The sequence below is a fragment of the Barbus barbus genome, assembly GCF_936440315.1.
Source record: "Barbus barbus genome assembly, chromosome: 14".
Classification (NCBI taxonomy): Eukaryota; Metazoa; Chordata; class Actinopteri; order Cypriniformes; family Cyprinidae; genus Barbus; species Barbus barbus.
The window spans coordinates 13,182,865-13,205,062 of NC_136742.1; the positions used below are offsets into that span (position 1 = coordinate 13,182,865).

The 22,198-nt window shown below is 37.9% G+C and overlaps 1 protein-coding gene across 2 annotated transcripts in view; it reads right to left on the reverse strand.

Moving 5' to 3' along the window:
* Positions 1 to 22,198, reverse strand: part of LOC306879854 (serine/threonine-protein kinase MRCK beta-like) — a 73,565-nt gene that overhangs the window by 26,218 nt on the left and 25,149 nt on the right. For both annotated transcript variants that reach the window (XM_079433071.1, XM_079433070.1), the window contains exons 3-13: positions 12,030 to 12,113; positions 11,087 to 11,182; positions 10,075 to 10,223; positions 6,995 to 7,088; positions 4,971 to 5,171; positions 4,372 to 4,620; positions 4,006 to 4,240; positions 3,608 to 3,727; positions 3,206 to 3,339; positions 1,612 to 1,854; positions 799 to 909 (exon numbers count right to left, since the gene is read on the reverse strand). In XM_079433071.1, coding sequence (XP_079289197.1) covers positions 799 to 909; positions 1,612 to 1,854; positions 3,206 to 3,339; positions 3,608 to 3,727; positions 4,006 to 4,240; positions 4,372 to 4,620; positions 4,971 to 5,171; positions 6,995 to 7,088; positions 10,075 to 10,223; positions 11,087 to 11,182; positions 12,030 to 12,113 — 1,716 coding nt within the window. The remainder of the gene's footprint in view (positions 1 to 798; positions 910 to 1,611; positions 1,855 to 3,205; positions 3,340 to 3,607; positions 3,728 to 4,005; positions 4,241 to 4,371; positions 4,621 to 4,970; positions 5,172 to 6,994; positions 7,089 to 10,074; positions 10,224 to 11,086; positions 11,183 to 12,029; positions 12,114 to 22,198) is intronic.

A 22,198-nucleotide genomic window follows, 5' to 3' on the forward strand; every position in this document is an offset into this window, starting at 1 on the left:
CAACAACATACAAACAGATACATAATTGGGAGCACAGGAAGAAGAGTGAGCAAGGAGGCAGTCAAGGAGGGGTCTCCTTGACTTTAATGGAGATGGAAAAAACATAAAACAAAGGACCATCCAGCTAAAAATAACCCGACAGGATATCCTACGCAAGGCAGGAGGAAAAAGAAAGACAGGAGGGAAAGCAAGGTAACGTATGAGGTTAACAGTGTGGAAGGCAGTAGAGAGGTAGAAGATGATGGGATAAGGAAAATGGTGAATCTCAGAGAAGCTGTGAGGAACATGCTATATTTTATTCAAAAACCAGACAAAATCTTATTTTGCTTGAAATTAGGTATGCACAATATATCTGTACCATATGGGTTATCTGGGTGATATTAGAGATTTGTTTTTTTTAATCAGTCGATATCATACATACATACCTTTGTTGTCATCTGACACTCATTAAAATTATTTTAAAACACTAATACTTTAATAACACTATTAAATGTAAACTTTATGTAAAAGTAAAAATAAATATCCATTTTTTATATTGTAAATAATGATGTGAGGCCTAAATACACTTGTAGCATTTAATGTGATGGATTTTTTTTTTTGACAAATTTGTATATATATGAATTATTAGTTATTATAATAAATAATGTATTTTACTAAAACAATTAATAGTATTTATTTTTTGTTGCAAATTTGTGGTTAAATAGGACCCAGACATGCTATCGTGAGATTCACCCATAAAAGATTCATAAGTTGGCTGAAGTCAGTAAAGAGGCAGTGCATGAATGAGTGACCTCTGACCTTGAGCATCTCCAGCTCGCTCTCCAGTTGTTTAGAGTAGACTTCACTGTGTTCTCTGAGCTTACGCTCCTTAGAGGCTTCGGCACGCGCATCCTCCAGCTGAGACTCCAGCTATTGCACACACACACACACAAGAAAAACAATCAATATGGAAAAAAAAAAACTAGGATTTGTATAGACATTCTCATAAACCCTTCAATCTTGGCCTAATTTCAACTGCGCACACCCCGTGAGACGTTACGTCTTTGAGCACTAAAAAGATCCTGACATCAAGAACAACAATTTATTTCGCCCCGAGCCTTGTGCATGGGAGTTAAAAAAAAGAAACAAAAGGAAAGATCGTATAAATGGGGGAGGGTCTCAATCCAGCTGCAGTCAGCTCTGCGGTCAGTGTCGTCCATCTGGCTCGAGTTACTGAGGTCCAGAGGAGGTCATGGGGTCCGTAAGGCTGGTCTGCAGGGACGGGAGGGGGCGGGAAGGGGTGTGAAGACATTCCTGTTGTTGTCTAGGGAGATTTGGAGCTGTTGAATTCGTCTCTCTCTGGAGCGTGACTGATGAACTTCAAAAATGTGGCGCATTCCAAGGCCTTGTTTTCATCTAACTGTGCCCTCCGTCAGCCCCGGGGGTGTTAACATGATGACGCTGAGTAATAAACACGGCACAGCACCAGTTCGGAATACCAGGATGACACATGCAGTGTGAATACGTCTTGAAAGCCCCTGACAATTCATCTCCATTTACTTTAAAAACAGATCCAAATAGTCATAACATTACAAGAGGAGCCATGTGACCCCCTTTAATCTTGCTGCTCACCTCTTTGCGGGCCTTCTCGGTTTTGCGGATGTCCTGGCGCATGGCGTCGATCTTCTGCATCACCACCTCCATCTCCTCCTCCTTATCACGCAGCTGCCTCGACAGACGCTGCTTCTGCGAGCGCAGCTCGGCCATGCGCTCGTTCAGCTCCGAGAACTCCTGCATGGCCAGCTTCCTCTGCTGGTGGGCGTCCTTCAGCTCCTTGGTCTGAGACTTCAGGCGATCTAGAGACTCCACCAGTTGCTGGAAAGGGAGAGCACGAGAAACAGATGAAATGGGATGGAGGGGTGAGATCAGAAGATGTGAAAACGATAGCACTGAAAGAGTGTGCGAGAGGAGCAGTGGACGGAGAGAAAAAGGAAAGAGCAGCCGCGCCTGGAGAGAAAGGACTGAAAAGAGGCTGAGTGAGAAATAGAAATCATCAAGAGAATTGGGAGTTGTGTGCTAAAAGGAGGAGACATGCTCGTAAGGAAGATATCAACCGGCACATATGAAATTAACAGAGAAATCTTACTGGAAGTATTTTTGACTAAAAAACACAGGCTGGAATAGTTCTCATACAGCAGCCATGCAGAGCTTTGGTGGGTGCGAGCCAGGACTCTGGGTCAGGAGTCAAGTGGAACGGCCAGACAAATTCGATTAGCTAAAAATGCGATATGCGGTGAGAATCTTGACCTGCCCTGTGTGAGGGGGTGATGACATTAATCTTGATGAAGCGGGCCAGTGTTTATGAATTTCCTGATTGAATAAAGCTGAAGAGGACATGTAATCTTCAGCACAAGGACAGGAGTACTGTTCTCTGGCAATTATGTCTGCAGTCATGTAATCTGTTACAGCATGTAATGTGTTTCATGCACAGTATATGACGACACTGAAGGTGTCCAAGAGATTTTTACACCTCGGTAACTCTTTATAGTAGAGCTGAGAACTGAGATCCTGTTCTTGTTCTGAAAAGCATTCTTTTTTTTTTTTATATATACATTTATTTTAGTGAATTTAAACCATACAGCATGTACCTACGAGTGGAACAAACAAACGAAGCTTACAATGCAGCAAATATTTTCTTATGTTGACCTACACCTGAGTAATGATTATTGACAAAGAGATAACAGAGTGCAGACTTATATCCAACAGTTATTGACTGGTTGTTTATTAATAGTGCTGTCAAACGATTAATCACAATTAATTGCATCCAAAATAAAAGTTTTTGTTTAGAAATTTATACATGCAAATACATGTAAAGGTTTTTAAAATATATACTGCATGTATATATTTTGCGATTAATCTTTTGACGGCAGAATTCATTGTTTGACACGATTAATAATTTGACGGCACTATTTATAATGTAATAAATATCATTTTAAAATATTTGTGTAAATGCCTTTTGCAAGATTAAATGCATCTCATCATTTACCAATTAATTACTTTTAAGGAACTAAAATTGTAAACAGGAATCAGAAATTCCTTTTGATTACCATGCAGGACTGAAAATGTTTAGAAATATTTATATTTGTGGGAATAATTTCTCGTACTACAAGAAAGCAGTTCTTGCATTCAGGAATGACTGGTAACCCAACTCTCCAGTCACTCATACCTTATGGATATCCTCCTTCTCCTGCTTGAGAGCTTTGACTTGCTTGTCCAGGGCCTTTAGTTTGGTGGAGGAACTTTCAAAGTCCTGTCTCAGAGTCACCGCCTCCTCGAGCTGGTGCTCCAGCCTATCAGAGTCTGGAGAGAGACAAGTTACTCAGAGTTATCTTGGATGTGACTAATTAGCTGACACAAATGTACAGCCAAATAATCAAATTAAGAAATTCTGATAAGAGGAAGTGGCGTTTACTCGCAATCTTGACACAAAGACTTATTGCGGCACTTTTCTACGAACGTGTGATCATAGTTAATCTATAATGTAGGTGTGTGTGTAGTGCTTTGACATGACTCATAACAGGCTTTATCATGTCATATATCCATTGACAAGGATTGGGAGACCCATTACCTGCCAGTTTCTTTTTGAGCCGATCGATTTCCTCATTGAGTTTTTTAATCTCTTTATCACGACCAAGTGTGCCGGCCCCACGCCCAGAGCCATGGAGGGACTGAACAGCCTGAGTGGATTCTAGGAAATCATGGGTGGAACAAACAATCAGTATCTAATCAGAATACATTTCACTGATGGATTTACAAAATGAAACAAAACTACTAAAACCAAATAGATTATATAACTTTTTGAAGTTTCGGTGGAATGGACTCACAATGGAGAAACAGAAATCTATTAGGTTTCATTTAAAACGCCTTCATTTGTGTTTCAAAGATGAACAAAAGTCTTCTGAGTAACTGATGACAATTTAAATTTCTTTCCTTCTTCAGATATCAGGTGAAGTTTACATTTATTACCCTGCAGCTTGCGGTTGAGCTCCTGTTTCTCCTGCTCCAGACAACGAATCCTCTTCTCAAAGGCTTCCACCTGCAGACCCCCATCCTGGAGATCCTCCCCGGCGCCTCCATCCGCCAGCGCCACCCTACTCACGCTGCCGCGGTCTGAGAAACAGCTGTCTGTGGTGTAGGTGAAGCCCACAAATGGCAAGTGCTGCCCGGTGAAACCTGTGTGAGATACTGGGGGAGCGATGTCCTACAGGGGGAAACAGAAAGAGTCAAAGGTTGAATACAAACAAGTGGGCACTCTAGTATGCTTAAGGTTTCAGGCTTGTTATTTCATATGGGACAAAATGCTTTTTTTTTTTTTTAAAGAGTTAAACCAACCGGGTTTTTCAGCACATCATCATCTACATCAAAGTTGGAGGTGTCTGAGGGAGAGCTGACGTCAGGGATGTACGGTGCCTCTGTGTTGCGAATGTTCTCCCAGTCGATTCCGGAGAAGAAGGGGTGCTTCTTGAACTCCTCGATGCCGTGCTGACCCAACCGAAGCTCTCTACTGCAAATCAGCCGCTGAATCAGGTCTTTAGCCTCCTCGGACACATCCGTGATGTGAGAGGGGAACTGGAAACGCTCCTAAATAGTGCAAATTAGACCAGTTTACTTTAAACAAAAATATTTCCACCCTAAACCACTACTCATAATGACCAGATGTGCCGATAAAATTAGGGCAGTCCTGATTTTATGAACCATGTTATGCATCCCACAGGAGTTACAGCCGGGATGTTATTTGTCAGGATAATTAGCTTAAGCTTTATTTTTACTGGCTATAAATAAACATTATCAACAGATTCACTGTGGTTCATGCTTTTTCTATCATGGGAAATTTCGAATTTCTCAAGATGCAAATGTGTGATTGTAAATGTGTGTTTGTTTGTAAACTGGACAAATACCAAAAACACAAATGTTACTGTAGATCATCTTACCTCGTGGTTCATGATCTTCCCGTAGGTCTCCACCAGGGACTCAGCGTAGAAGGGCGTCTCGCCGTAGAGCATCTCATACATGCAGACGCCTAGAGACCACCAGTCACACTCCGGCCCGTATTTCCCCATGCCGTCCTCCATGGCCTGCAGGATCTCAGGGGAGATGTAGTCTGGGGTGCCCACAGCCACTGATGACTGGACCTGCACAGGGGATGACAGGAAGTGAGGTCACACACAAAGCTGAATAGGTCTTCATTTGCGGTAAAAAATTTTAATTAATACTTTCTTCTAAGTGACAGGAAAGATTTATATAATGTTATAAGGTTTATTTAATATAAATGCTGTTCTTTTGAATTTTCAATTCAAAGAATCCTGAAAAATATATCATAGCTTCCACACAAATATGGAGCAGGATAACCGTTTTCAGCATTGATAATAAGTAATATTTTTTTGAGCAGCAAATCAGCATATTAGAATGATTTTTGATGGATCATGTGACACTAAAGACTGGAGTAATAATGTTGAAAATGTAGCTTTACCATAACAGGGACAAATTACATTTTAACATTTTAATTATATTTTAGATTAAGATTTCATCAAAAAAATTAAGTCTGGGTGAGCCTAAGAGACTTCTTTCAAAAACATAAAAAATCTTATAGACCCTGAACTTGTGGATGCCTTTAAATAAGTGACAACAGCTATAGACACATTAACCAGTAGTGCACAAAAACACTACTATAAAGGTGTAGATACATAATATCCACCATGCCAAGTCTTGCCCAATCTTGCCCATAAAACATGTACCTTACAAAAGCACTCAAAACATGTCTTGACCTCCGGTTATTTTTGTAGAATGTTTAATTGCAGAGAAGACGTAAAGACTGTCTAAGATAACACTGAAAGATGTTGATAGAAGCATAAAGATGCCTTCAAGCAACATTACAGAAACCATGACAACAAATTAAGGCTTTGTGGCTTTTACTTTAACGTTTGCAAAAACTCACCTTTATGTAAGTATGACTATAAACAGTCAATATGTACTTTTAGCAGGTACACACATAAAAAATTATTTTTTTTTAGCTCCAGGTGTTTTGTGCTTATTTGTACGGCTGCACAATGTAACCAAAAATATATACCAACTTACTACTAATAATTACTATTATTAATTTCTAATTTCATAATAATTTAATAAATTTCATTTTACATTATATTTTTATTTATATTAAATTCCTAAAAACAAACAAAAGAAATTACCAATGTAATATTTCATTGTAAAATAAAAAACATGTTTTCAAAAAATATACTCTACAAAAAATATTTATTATTAAATATTTTATATTCAATTTCTTTATTTTCATGTTAAACCATCAAGATGTTATTTCCTGTCGAAAACTGCTGGAAGCCTTTAAAGCTTCTCTTATGCTGACAACAGCTGGATTATAAGCACTCAAGTTCTCATTACAAGTTTGGGAAGATGGCTGGCGCATGCTGCATTTTTAAACGCGTTATAAGTGCCTCATACTCAATAACTGTGAACTGATCACGATTTGCTGTTGTTTTGAATATTTGCAAAGATCTCCTGTACTCGACATCTAAATACAGGAGTAACATCTACAAATATGCAGGGATCTGCTCAGTTGGTGTGGAACACAGCACATGTGCAGCTGAAAAACTAAAGTCCCGCTCTGCCCTTCTACATGCTGCTGGCATGGAGAACACACACACATACAGAGAGAGCAGTAGATAAAAGCTGTTTTGGCCTTGGTCTTGTTATCAGTGCGCTATGGTGACTCATCAGTCTGTGAACCAGAGGGTGGGCAGCGACGGGCCTTTCTAATTAGCCCTCCCCTTCTAGGGCAGCAAGGCCAAAAGCAGCTCTATTAATGTAAGAAGCAGAGAGAGAAAAGAGGGCAGGGGCAGTGCTTTCACCGAACAGATGGAGACCACCCTGCAAGGATGACAAACTGACTCTGGTTTTAGATCGACACTTGAGTTCAAAGTTGAGCCCTTCATCACATACTCACCGTGCCATCTTGCATCATCTTCAGACAGGAGCCGAAGTCAGCGAGACGGATGTGACCGTTCATGTCCAGTAGCACGTTGTCTGGTTTTATGTCCCTTTGGGAACAGGAAACACAACATTTAAGCATGAAATAACTCAAGCAGTGGTTCTTAACCGGCTTTGCTTCAGGACTTTGCCTTGGACATCAAGTGGTGACCTAAATCCAAATTGTTTAGCACACAAAAATGTCATTAAAACTGCAAGATTGGAAACTATTAATATTAAAATGAACAGCATGGACCCAATAATATGTAGAATTACTAACATCACTTAGAAAGTCCAGGAAAATCGACAATTTTGGTTTCTAAATGTCTCTCAAATTTCAGTGGTTTCATGCTCTCTGTACTTACACAAACACAATGTGGTTAGCGTAAACCATGTTTACCCTCATTGCATGTTAACTTGTGTTTAATGAAGTCTAGGTCGTATCATTTTTCTTCTAAACCATCTGCAGTTTTGGTTTTTGAGGATGAGGGTATATCACGCAACCTGTCCAGGTTGGCATCTGCCTTATTTGGCTAGATACACTAAATTGCAGATTTATTTATTTTTTTCACTTTACAATAAGGTTTCATTTGTTGACTGTTTATTCAGCTAATACATTTAAAATAAATTAAATATTTTGGTAACATTAGTTAATATGCTGTGAACAAACAATGAATTATATTTTATTAACTAACATTAATTTAATAAAACATTAACATTAAAATCTCTCACTGCTCTTGACTAAATATCTTTTGTAACTTTCATAAAAATAAATATTTAATTTACACAGTGAGAATATGCAGTGTTTTCATGCATTTGATTACCCAAAGTATGGAGCATTTCTTATTTGTTTTACTGTTGTTTTTCTTGTCCTCTTGCTAGTAATTATATTCTTATTAAATCGCTGACAGTTTACTTGTCTTCAGTTAGCTTTTTAAAAATTTTGGCTAGTATTAGTTTTTTGTATGATATTGATACTGGTGACAAGAACTATGAAATTTCGATGGCATCATAAATTTTGATATCATAAAGACCTTAAAGCAAAAATAACTACATTGTGATAGATACCACGAAATAAAATTACTTATATTGTGATAAGCTTCTGATCATATCGCCCACCCCTAGTAGGCTGCATATTATTATTCACATTTAGCACAGACCTGTGGCTCATTCTTGGGTCATGACCCCCCAGTTAAGAACCACCTCTAAAGATGGCTCTGACATCACACAGATGACGCTGCTCTGCACTGTGAGGTGTTATTTCTCCAGCGGGCATCCCACCCTGCGGCTGCTCTCCAGGGTGGCTGTTTCTCCATGTCCAGCCATGCCCTGCTCTCCATGTAAACAGCCTGCCTTTGTTCACCCTCCCCCATTCACACACACACTCAGACCCTGTCTCTCGACGACTGGGCCACACACACACACAGTGCCCTCTGATTCACAGCCCTGGCACCATGGCGAGCACAGCGGGTACAGAGTAAACAGGGTGTCAAAACTCATCACACACACACTACACCATTCACAACCTCACTGGGTGTCAGTATAAGCACGAAGGGTTGTACCCGTGGACACACGTGTGTTCACTAGCGCTAGCATGACTTTAGTCAGCTGCTTTGGCCCGGCAGGCTGTTTACTATAAGTGAGAATGATGCGATGTGTTTAAAAGGCTGTTATGATTGGTTGGAGGAATCAAGTTAAAGACTCAGAATAAAATGTCTTCATTAATTCACCCTCATATCAATATAAACCTGTATAACTAAAGATAATGCTGCCCTTTTCCGTAAAAAAAAAAAAAAGCTCAAGAGAACAGATGTTAAGCCCAAAAAAGCACCATAGGAACAACATAGTAGTTTAAATAATCTAATTTTTAGTTTAAATAATGCACTATAATCCAAGTCTTCTGAAGCAATATGAGTTTTTTGAGAGAAAAAGACTGAAATTTAGGTAGATTTTTTGCAAAAAAAAAAAAAAATTGCTTGACAGCAGTAGCTGTTCATATCCATTGTTGGGAAAAGAGCAGCGTGAACATTCTGCTAGGGTCACACAATTTGGGTGAAAAAAAAAATTCTAATTACAATTATTTAAATAGGAATTGGCATTAACATGACTATAAGATATATTTATATGACTATAAATATTAGTAGTAGTAGTAGTATTATTACTAATAAAGAAAAATATACAAAATAAGAAATACTCCTTAATTTAACTGTAAAATTAAAAATAGAGAATAAGAAAAATTCTTATAGTAAAATACAGTAAAACTGGAAAATAATACTTATTTTTGTGTCTTCATTTCCTTAATATTCAAACATAAGCTCCATTGAACTTTTATTGGCATGTGTTGCATTTTCAAAGTTATAAGTAACCCAAATGCAGAGTTTGTTTGGAGCAGCATTTACCGTGAAACGAGGTGCTTGGAAACACTGAAAATACGGTATGATGAGCTGCTTGAGTTTAAAAGTGCTGTGCTTCACTCTAAAACAATTCCATAAATCACACTAAGCCATACCACCATTTCAGTTTGATTTTATTCATACAGTGCTTATTCTGCTAAACACCTCTTTATAGGTTATAAATAAGGTGAGGGTGAGTAAATGTTCACTTTTTGGTAAACTACTATTTGAATATCGCTACTGTATCAGAGGTGAAGCTTCCACAGAAGGAAGGAAGAGGGGGCTCAGCTGGACCGGATGGCAGTCCAGGACAAGCAGCCAGGAAGAGGCCCCTGAACCTGAACAGATCTGCAGCCCAGAACACCACAGCCATCTGCGGTCATTTCATTAAATGCTTCATGTGGGAGTGGACATATGGGTGAGGTGCTGTTGATCTCCAGCGTGCACATTATTCACACAGGGCCAATGACCACTCTGCTATGCTTGTAAGTACATGTTCAAACACTTGGGCAGAATCCTACATTGGGTAAATCTTATTGGGGCATATTGTTTTCTCTGGATCTAGTCTTGCAAGTTAAAGCTAACTAAGAATCAAGCCTGTGTCTGATTCTCACTTGTTCTTTAATTCTCTCTTCACACACACATAAACACTCAATCCTGTCACCTGTGTACGTAGCGCTGCTGATGAATGGAGTGGATAGCGAGCACCATCTCCGCCACATAGAACTTGGACATGTCCTCCGGGAGTCGGTCCTCAAATTTACTAAGCAAAGTCAGCAGATCGCCTCCCACGTAATAATCCATCACCAAGTACTGCAGGAGGAGACATTATCATCCCTTATCACACAACACCATTCAATTACACAAACACTGACTCAGCACTTCATAATATCAACTGAACAACATCAAATAGTATGATTAACAAATATTTATCACACAACTACACAGAATGCACTGTGCCTTAACCTCCAGTACTCGGTGTTAGCGTGTTTGAGGGCTGCACTATCAGAGGTTACGCTGCAAATAATCAGTCACTCTGATAAACATGACATTTTCATTACGGCCATCATTTCACTGATAATTATTTAAACATCATATAATTACAGATTAGTTACATTAACTATTTATGGCTTAAAGGTTTTATCTAGATAGCTTACACTAAATACACCGAAAATGGATGCTATTTATGCACTCAGTGTTGTTATTGTTAACTAAAACTATACAAAATAGTTTTAATTAAGCTAAAGCTGAAATAAAGATAAAAATATGTAAAGTAATTCAAAAACTTTAAGTAAAATTTCTAATATTTTAAATATTTAAATGGCTAAAAACAAAATAAGCTAAAGCTAAATAGAATATTTAAAAAAATAATAATAATACATTACAAAATAATGTAAATTCAAATAAACTAAAATTAAAAAACTAAAATGTAAATGAAAGCTTTTATTTGTAAAATTTCAGTTAACAAATATAGTAAAAAAAAATCTTAAGAAATATTACTTAAGTACATAAATAACATTGCATTACTGCTAATAATTTAGATTATGATTTATATCATGTTCGAGCTGTGTAGGTCTAAAAAGATTTTGAGTGTTGAGGTTTAACAAATCTCTAAATGACAGCTAACATTCAGTTATGTCCTATGAGAATAAGTGTATGTAGGGATGGAGACACACCAGGTAGTTGTCATCCTGGAAAGCGTAATGCAAGGTAGTGATCCACTGGCAGTCTCCATTCACCAGGACGTTCCTCTCTTCCCGGAAACACGCCGTCTACATAAGACGTGAGGAGACTTATTACATCAAAACATTCAAAAACTATTTTCGTTATTTCCTACACTTTGCTTTGATAACCTTATAAAAAAACTAATTTTCAATTAATTGTGCAGCCCTAGCTTTTGGAGATCAAGAATGAATGGTAACTCATTCAATAAATTAAACTACATCCACCTGCAGTAATGATATACACGGCATTCCCATTTTAGACGTTAGTCTTAGATCTTATATCTGTTGAATTGGGACATGTGAGGAGGAATAAAAGGAGCCCAGTGAAGCTCAAAGAGGATTACTGACAAGCCCAAGTGACAAAAGTTCTCCTGACAAGCCTCTGTGAGGCCCGTGGGCACTGTCAGGACTGATCGGGCTGAAGCTGCCAAATTACAGAATTGCTCAATATAGATGGATATTTTTGGCTGTTCAGTTTAGATAATTACACATTGTCAGATGAACAATTAGTAACTGATATGACTAATTTTAAGTTTGACATACCTAAAGTACACACAACAATTCATGGTTCATTTTATGGATACAGTAATGGATCTAAAACATTCACTGAATGAGTGAGTCTGATTCAAAGTGCCTTGTAAGTATGACTTGTGAATCATTTGGACTGACTCGTTAAAAAGAACCTGTCCATAAGAGTCATTTGTTTGTGATTCACATGTCAAAGATGACACACTAGTCATATTTGCTTTCATCTGATAAAACCATATATGAACGCATATAAAATGCATATTTTTGCTGGCAACTAATTTTTTAAATGCTAGATACATTTTCAACATTTAGTTGCAGCTTGAAGCCCTGAAAATTGCAACAAATAATGATGAGCCAATCTGTTTACCTCGGCCCTCTTCAGCATCTCCCACTTGTTGAGGATCTTCATGGCATAAACACGCTCTGTGTGTTTCATCTTCACCACAGCAACCTAGACAGATGAGATGAGGATTTAGCCAATGCATACAAATAAATTAAAACTCAGCATGATTTAGAGGCTGTGGTGAATTTGAGCATTTTTATTTCCCTCATTTATTCATTGCATGCACTTGTGGCCCACTTAGACCGAAACCCCACGAGGAAAGAAACGCTCTGAATGAGATGCTTTTGATCTCTGATGCCTCTGAAAATCAGAAAAAGAAAAAGCTGAGACGTAAGACTGCTGACTTTTTGCATTAAAAAAGAGATGGCACTCAAGAACCGGTTAATGTAGGTCATAAGACTGTAGCACATCAAAAAATGTCAAGGGTGACTAAGGTCTTCCCTGCAGGGGGAGTGACTCAATATTAGGACAGGGTCAGGTTGGAAAGGAGAGTCATGTTGGATGTCATTCATGTGGGGTGGGGACAGCAAAACACCCTGCCTGAAGGAAAACAAACCAGTCAGGGAGGAGACGCATGAATGCAGTGAGAGACTGTGATATTGGTGACTGACACAAGTAAACAACTTGTTACCAAGGATCCAAAACCAAAGCTTTAAAAACAGACAGGAGCAGTTCATGTTCAATTAAATGTGTAGGGTTGTTCAGGAACAGTTCAATCAAAACTTAATTATGAAAACTTTTTGTTTAAATCAAAAACCCATATTACTTCATTTTGTACTTGGAAGACAAAAGAGAATATTTTAATAGGGTTGTGCTGATAGACGATAGTATTGTGTATCGACGATAGTCAGAGATATCGCCTGTGGCTGATGCCTTTGACGATAAAGACGATTATTATTATTATCATCATCATCATCAGACTAGTATTATGATGTAATTAATATTAGGGCTTATTTGTCCCATCATATTTATTTTTATGCGTTTTTACAGTGTTGTGCGTTATAACAAATCACACACAATTCTGTTGAGCTAATAAATGCAATGGCCAATCAGAGGCGGTCAGAGGAGTCATCGCTGAAACACCGGAGTTTTGTTGTTAAGTGCGTACGCTTGCTGACTGCTCTTTTGCGAATTCTCTTATCATAAGAGACAAAGTGCAGATGTGCTTGCGATGTAAGTATAAGAGATAGCTTCACTGATTATAATGGGAGTGTTTTTTAAAGTGCATAAACTCATGCTAGACCGAGCCAATAGGCTTTTGGATTATCGCTAATAATAAGCTCTATGTTCAATCATAGTTCAATCATTTGAATTAAAAACGTATCCCACGTACTATTCAATAAACGTCTAGTGCATTTAATCTATTAAATAACAGCAGAGTGAGCGAGTTTTTGTATATGGTAAGTCTAAACTTATTTTAGTAAATAAAGTACCACATTTTAGATATTTTGTTAGAGTGGGTATACAAAATGTTATTTTATCATTGCTTCTAGGAAATCCTCAATCTATATGCTTTCTAACAGCTTCATGTGGCTGTAAACATTAAATTTTAACGTGGCTTTAAGAACTATGCATCATTAAATTTCACTTTCACCATGTAAATCCGGCAAATGAGGCGTTTACATGTAATAATCGTAATAGGAGTTTATCTTATGGTACGAACCCAGAGTCTCCGCATCAGTAAGCGATAAAACGAGCATCTTCCCTCCGAAGACGTGTCGCATTTCGGGGCAAAGCAAAAAATATTGTCCAACAAGAATATAAACAGAATAGAAACTATTCATTGGTTATTCTACAATTAATCGAATTATAAATTATACTACAACTGGAAAATACTGTAAATTGATAAGCTGTTCGGCGTGATGACGTTGAATGTCTCCGACAGCGCCTGTAGTCCCATTTAGCAACTTGTTAGCAACAGTCTTTTTTAAGAAACATAACAGGTTAAAAAAAAATTCACAAGTGTGGTGTAACTGGTGTGTTTTATGTTGTAGAATAAAAAAAGTATCTTGAGTCTGTGTGAACCACGGACCTTATTTAAGGGATTTAACCAAAATCCCATTGAAAAAACCCATTGACTCTGGGACGATGGAACTCGAAGTGCTAAAATGCTAACTCGCTTCCAGGTTTTCGCCTACAAAGTGACATCATAGTTCCACTACTCTATAAATTAGCACGATAATATTGTGTATCGGCGATCTCACAGGCTGATGATAAGATGATGTGACTATGGAGCATATCGCCCAACACTTTATTAAAAGAGTTTTTTTGCTCACAACACTTATTTCCACACACTGAATTTTAGAGACTCACAAATCATCCACAACATGATAAAATATCTTTGCAGTTAATTTTGATCAATTTAATGCATCCTTGCTGGGGAAAAGTAGTGTACATGTGGACCATTGTTATAATTATTTTTTCCCCTTAGGAGACCTGCATGAACATTCTTCAAAACATCTCCTTTTAAAGAAGTCAAGTCATAAGAGTTTGGAACAGAGAATACTTTTTTGTAAAAAACAAGCCTTTAAACCGGGCAGGAGCAGTTCATAAACCTACAATATAAACATCTCTGTGGGATTTTATAGTTTCCCCTATGACTTTCAAACATAAACCTCTGTGCGTGACCAATGTTATTCTGCTATCTTCTGTCCACTGGCTATTTGTGACCGTCCAGTCGGCTAATGTTAAGTGGAGTCATGAATTTTCCTGTACTTTGCCTCGATGCTCGGGACACATCACATGATGTGTGTTTACCCTCAGCAGAGGAACAGTGCTCCCCTCACGTGGACCCACACCCGCATACCTGCCCAGAGCACAATGTGCTGCTTCAGCAAAGAACACAGTGCTAACTTTGCATAATAAGGGCAAATTACAAGCCCTGCTGATGTTTTCCACTTTTTGTCCCCCTTTGATGTCCTCTGGAGCGTGTTTGTGCATGAATCAAAGTATCTGAAATGTCCACTTTCACGACAAACTCAAACAGAGGCTTAATCACACACATGCGTCTTATCTGTAAGGCTCCAAAACCGCAGCAGATAACTGACCTCATTACAAAAACAAACCAAACCCTGAGTTCTCAGAAACCCCCCAATTCCTCCTCCCTCGGTGTCTCCTGTCCTCTTTCCCTCTTTCCTTTTTTAGACACACGTTTCCACAAAGGCAGTCGGCTTGACCTGATTGAAAATGCGGGGGAGGTACATGGAGAAGGAGAGGGAGCAGGTGACCAAAATGGACTCTGCAATGCGATTGTCACCGACACACTCGCGTCCAAAGGAGAAATCATGTACATAAGAGCTAAGGTCCTAGGGGATCAAAGGTCAGAGTTCACAAAGAGATTCTGATGTACGGATCTATACAGTGAGATGGGTGCTTAGCAACCGTGCAGCCCTGAGGACAAGGAAGGGGTTGCATCACTCTGAATATGCAATGTAAAATTTAGAACTGGCTTTGGGCCTTAACTGTGCAACACAGAGTATGAGACAGGGCTCAATAAAACAAAATTTGTGATACTGGTCAAGTCGGATGATTAGTCTTGATTTTTAACTGCCACATTTTCACTTTCCCCCTAAACATTTTGAAATATTAAAAATAGAAAAAAAATATGAAAACATCAAATTAATAATATAATTTTGAATATATACATTTTTTATTATGTTTTATTCTTTGGAGTCTTGCTTCTTATCTGCATTTTCTATTATATCATAAAAAGCAAGATAAAAAATTAATAAAATAAAAAAAAAAAAAAAAACTTTTACCAGAATATTTAGGGATGTGCCGATACCGGTATGATACTGAGCTCCTGTACTCGTACTCGTTAAAATGCCCGATACCAAACAGCATGTGATAAGTGCCCTATTCAGACAAAGAAACACCGGCAACAGAACAACAGACAGCAGAATGGAGTTATTATTAGAGATTAAGGTATATGTATGCAATTCATATAATGTTAAAAATTCAGTATTAACTGATGTGCAGTAGCTGATAAGCAAAGCACACTGAGTGGATTGAGCATGTGGCGGCGCACATGTGCGAGCTTGTCGAGTTAGTATCCCCTTCTCACAGTCATGGCACACCCATATTACCCTGCAGCCCAAGACTGGTTGCCCACTGAAGCTAAGCAGGGTTGAGCCTGGTCAGTACCTGGATGGGAGACCTCCTGGGAAAACTAGGTTGCTGTTGGAAGAGGTGTTAGTGAGGCCAGCAGGGGGTGCTCACCCTGTGGTCTGTGTGGGTCCTAACACCCCAGTATAGTGACGGGGACACTATACTGTAAAAAGCACCATCTTTCAGATGAGACGTTAAACCGAGGTCCTGACTCTCTGTGGTCACTAAAAATCCCATGGCACTTCTCGTAAAGAGTAGGGGTGTAACCCCGGTGTCCTGGCCAAATTCCCACTCATTAACACTCATACACATTATGAACAATATTAGGGTGAGTAAATGACAGAATTGTAATTTTTTGTTGAACTATCAGCCCTGTGAAAGCCTGAAAACACTGATCTAGACAGTTCCATACCTTTAAATCCAATTAAACTTCTAGTAAAATCATTATCCATACTCTTTGAGATAAATACAGTTCACTTTTTGTTATATACCAGATTTGATATTGGACAAGCCAATGCCAAATAATAACACTATTCAAGATGCCATGTATTTTGACCTAATCATTCTTTACATGAGTGATTCACTCAATATAACAGATAAAGAGATCAGCGCTCATCCTCAACACGTAGAGCTCTCACTCTGTAGCAGTCATTACAGGAGATTTGTTTGCCCTGTAGTGACCCACTGTGACGTTATGTAAAAAATGTCTGCTTCAATCTAGTTCTCCTTGATTCCCCTCTCCCTGTCCATGTTTTTCTTTCGTGTTCTATTCAGGTGAGGCACAAAGGAGTGCCATTAAGTATGCGTCAAACACTAGACTATCACAAAAACAAGTCTTTCAAGGGACAGTCTAATTAAAAATGCAGGCCTCAAATAGACTCAATCATGTCATCACAAACCCAGATGTTTGCTTTTCCAAGATGGACAGCCAAGCTCCAAAAATTACAAAAAGTACTATAAAAGTAGCTATATGACTTGAGAGCTTTGTTTACAGTCTCTTCAAATCATGCATTATCAAATATCATTCACTTTGGCAAATTCATCCTTGCATTGCTTTTCATTTATTGGTATAATCAACATTTTACATAAATAAAAATTTAGATTCCTAAATATAGCACTAAATATCATTTTAGTTTTCCATGGTAAGAAAGTCATATACACCTAGGATGGCTTAAGGGTAGGGCTGGGCGATAAAACGATAACGATATGTATCGCGATAGACACGTGAACGATATCAATAAAAAATGTGTTCGATAAAACGTTCGATATTTTTTATTCTTCGTCGGAAGAAAACAAAGGCTGCAAAGCAAGTTTGGTTGCATTAACAAAGGCACTCGCTCTCTGGTAACCTAGCAACGTAGGGAGTGACACGCTAACAGCCAATCATGTAACAGTATCATGTGTGGTTGCGCCATATCGTTGTCTCGTGTCTAAGTGCGCACGCGCAAAAAAAAAAAAAAAAAAAAAAAGCGCACGCGCGACAGAGTGCACGTCTGCAGCCAGACCCTATTGGCTGGTCTGCTGGATTCCTCTTCATAAGCAGAAAATGAGTGCCGCAGCGAGCGAGGAAATTGTAAATAAAAGAGAAAGTCAGCTCCCAGTATGGCAGTTTTTGGATATTATAAGTCTGACCGTAGTCAGACCAAATGTCGTCTGCAAATTATGCAAGACCGTCGTCCCCGCCAAGACTGGTAATACCACAAACTTGATGTACCACCTTAAAAAAAATATCAATAATTATCGATATCGACCGATATGAAACACTGATATCGTGATACAGTTTTCAGCCATATCGCCCAGCCCTACTTAAGGGTGAGTAAATCATGGGGTAATTTTCATTTTTGGATGAACTATCCCTTTAAAAAAATGTCAGCTCTTCATCAACAGCTATTGCATGGCTTCAGTAAACTTGGAATATAGTACAAGAGTTGTATGGACCACTTTAAAAAGGTACTTTTATGGTGATTTTGCAATTTTACTGAAGACTGAAAACTTAATTTCTGTTCTGTTGCTTCTGAAAATGGTGCTTTTTGTTATTTCTGGAACTCTTTTTATGGAAAAGAGCAGCCTGAACACTCTGCGAAACATCTGCTTTTCTATTTGCCAGAATTTAGAAAGTCCAGTTTGCAGAGACATTAGATAAAAAAAAAAAAAAGTGGTAATTTCCATTTTTGAGTGAACTATTCCTTTAAGTAGTCCCAAATTCCAGGCCTTCAGCTGGGACCACGCCATCAATCATAAACAGGAAATGCAATAGATTTATCTGGACGTACATCCTGTAAAGTTAGAACCACAGGAAACGGCTGGGAGAGGGAACAAAACAGCAGCACCATGTTCACACATAAGGCCCGAGTGCTCTGAAACCGACACAAGCTACAGCACACACTAACAATAGCCTGGCTTGATGATAACAGAAAGCCTGCAAAACCCCCCCAAAGATCTGAATCATCATTAGACCCACGTGATGCTCACACACACAAAAAAAGCCAAGGGACTGAGAAGGAAGGGTTATTGAGGTCTCGGTGGCTGAGGAGGGGACAATGAACAGCACAAATTACATGCGGAGTGAAACACTATTTTTACGAAAGTCACTCCTTAGAGACGGTTCTGGTTTCCTGAGCCTTTCCTGGAAGCTGCACCGTCATGCCCTGCTTCCTGTGCCACAAGTGACATTCCTGACAGGAATCTACGGTAAGGGGGAGAACTTGGTTGTATAGATCGCTTAGATGAACACTTAATTTGTTCACATGCATGTCCTCTTCCTTGTTTTTGTCATCAACCAAGACTAAGAGAGAGTAAGCATTAAGTGGAATCAAAACAAAACCAACTGATTAACAGGCAAGTGAACAGGATTTTTAACCACAGACCTCCCCCAAAATAAAGTCTTATTCAGCTTCTGAATCAGGCAGGGATACATCCTATATTCTTTTGTTTAAGCTGAGTTAACTTCCGTTCATCTGAAGAAAAAGCAGAAGTTTTACACTGGATGCATTTTCCCAAGGAAATGAGTCAAAGACACAACATTAATTTATGAGGGAGTTGTAACGACAAAGCAGAAATGTGTGACAGCAAAATGTTTCTCTCTTTATTCAGAAATATCTGAATCTGCGTCGCCACACAATCTTACTGTGAATTTCTGTGAATTTTGAGCTTCGTGCTAAACCAATAATTCATTTATTTAAAATTAGGGATGTACCGATACCACTTTTTTCAGTACTCACCCGATACTTTTGTTTTTGGTACTTGCCGATACCGAGTACCGATACTGATATTTTCATTGCATTTGTACATTTTTTAAATATTGGGTACAGAAACCAAAAGAGAATGTATAATGTTAATTGGTTAACTTAATTTATCAAATAAATACAGTCAAACCAAAATTTATTCAAACACCTTTAAAATTTCTCACATTATCACGGTTTATTCGCTATAGTTTAGAAAATGGTAATAAAATATGACAAGAACTCAGAGTAAAACTGTGTCTGAACAAATTCAGCTTGATAATGCAGGGCTCGACAGTGCGAGCATTTCACTCGCATTTGCGACTAAAAATAGATGTGTGCGAACTGGAAAATGTATTTAGGAGCGCAAGTGCGAATACAAAACTAAAATACAAAACAGCCTAACTTATACAGTAGCCTATAACAAACGTATTAATTTATTCTGTTTATTTATGGAAAAATTGCGATGCAGCCTCATATGATTACTTTAGAACTTTAAAAAGGCAACGGTTTAATTTAAATGAGCACAGATGAGAAGAAAAGCGGAGCGAGTTAAAGTGAAGACGCGCTGAATGACGCACATTCGCCACTAGAGGGCGCTGCCGCTGCCGTTACCCCGGTAACCCAGTAAACAAATCAGCTGCACTATTTTCCTAAAACAGTGTAAATAATGTTTCACACTCAGTCATTTAGATATTTATATTCGCTTTAGTCTTCACAATAGCATCAAATAAGTCTTACTTAAAGACTTAATGAGCTATTTATTTTCAAACATTGTTTCTAACCTAAACATGGCCCATCCACTGATCTATAATAGAGAACAGTGGGCCTATCTATATATCAACGACTGATTCGTTATTATTGTTCAGTAACACAAGTTCCATTAGTTAACATGAAAAAAACAATGACTGCATTTATTAATAATGCTATCTTAATTTCAACTTTTAATAATACATTATAAAATCAAAAGTTGTCTTAATATAATTCAATGGAGCTAACATTAACTAACATAGTTGTATTTTTTATTAAATCAACATTAACAAAGAATATTAACTACTGCAACAATTAGCTATTGCACATTTTTAGTTAATGTTAACCTGCTTTAACTAATGTTAACACATGGGACCTTACTTACCTATTGTTCTTTCGTTCATTTGAACAATCTTTTGCACTCTAATCTTGAAACACTTGTTTACTTTATATTTTTATGTATTTTTTATAAAAGTCTTTTAGTAAATGATCTTTAATAAAGTTATTTAACCTGTTAGGAGGACAACACTTTTTTTTCACTTAGAAATTATATATTGTGATTTAAAAACAAAAACATATACCGTGACAAAAGCTTCAATGATTATTGTGAAAATTTTATACCGACACAGTTTAATAGGATTATAACTAGTTACATAATTAGCCTATTAAATAGTGTCTGAAGTAAAATTATTTAAAAACCTTGTGTACTTTCTGTATTCTGATAAATTAAATAATGGTGCTTGTAAATGTCTCTTTGTATCCCCTTATTAAGCTAAAACACCTAATTAGAAAAATTTGCATTGCGCCCCTAAATGTTTTTAATGCGCTCCTAAATTTTTTGACTTAGGAGCACATGTGCTCCTTGGGGAATAGGTAAGCGTCAAGCCCTGTAATGTCAGATAACTTTGATAGAAAGGTACATAATGGATTACAATAAACCAAAAATTATTCAGACAGCTGCTAGTATGACAATATTTACACAACTATCAATACTCTGTCGAGCCACCCTTAGCCTTAATGATAGCCTGTAGTCTCCTGGGCATGCTGTAAACCAGGTTCATGCAAACCTGAACTTCAGTTTTTTTCCCAAACTCGGTCTGAATAATTTTTTGTCCCAAATTTGTATAAATTTTACTGGTAGTCCACTGTATGAAGAATTTTTGGTTATAATATGTCACAGTTTACTTTATTTTGATTTAACTGTATAATATCTTCGGTTATTTTCACACTTAATTACGCCCATTAATAGGGCTGGGTATTGTGACCAATTCTGCGATTCGATTCGATTCTTATTTTTATGGTTTCGATTCGATATCGATTAGCTATCAATATTTCATTTAAAATGTTAGTTTTGCAGACATGGGATCCATATTTTGATATAAATGCTGGTAACTGAAACTCTCCTACTTAAGTTTATTACTGAAATACACATCTACATTAATAATAGGGTGCACACAGTTGTTTTTTTTAGTGGAGCAATTCGAAAGATAAGTGAAGTGACATTCAGCCAAGTATGGTGACCCATACTCGGAGTGCAATGGCTAAGCCTCGCTCTGGGTGAACCGCCTTCTTGATCATGGTGTCTCCCCTGCCAGGTAAGTATATCTATAGATGGTGACACCTTCAGGACGAGAGGTGAATATTCATATCCTCTTACTTCACGTACGTTCATGCACGCGCATTAAGAATTGATTCGGGGATTTCCCGAATCGATATCGTTGCGTTAAACTGAAGATCGATTAAAATCGGAGAATCGATATTTTTTACCCAGCCCTACCCATTAAAATGTATTCTACAAGTTTTGTTACTTTCACTGTTCATTTTTTTGCTCTATGGTACATCATCTTTAATTAGAGCTGCTCCATTGCAGCGACTCGGTACTGTAATTGCGCGTTTTGCTGTAATAATGCAGGAAAGCACTGGTTATACTTATTAACTAACTGTGATATTTTCAGAAATAAAAGTTGCTTTTTTCATTTTATTTTCAAATGTGCTGCAATTTATATTCCAAAGCCACTCATATAATGCATAATCTCTCATGAAGCAAGCAAAACGTGCAACATGCGCACGTATTTGTACTGGTGCAGAATGAGAGGGACAAATACAGAACATAGC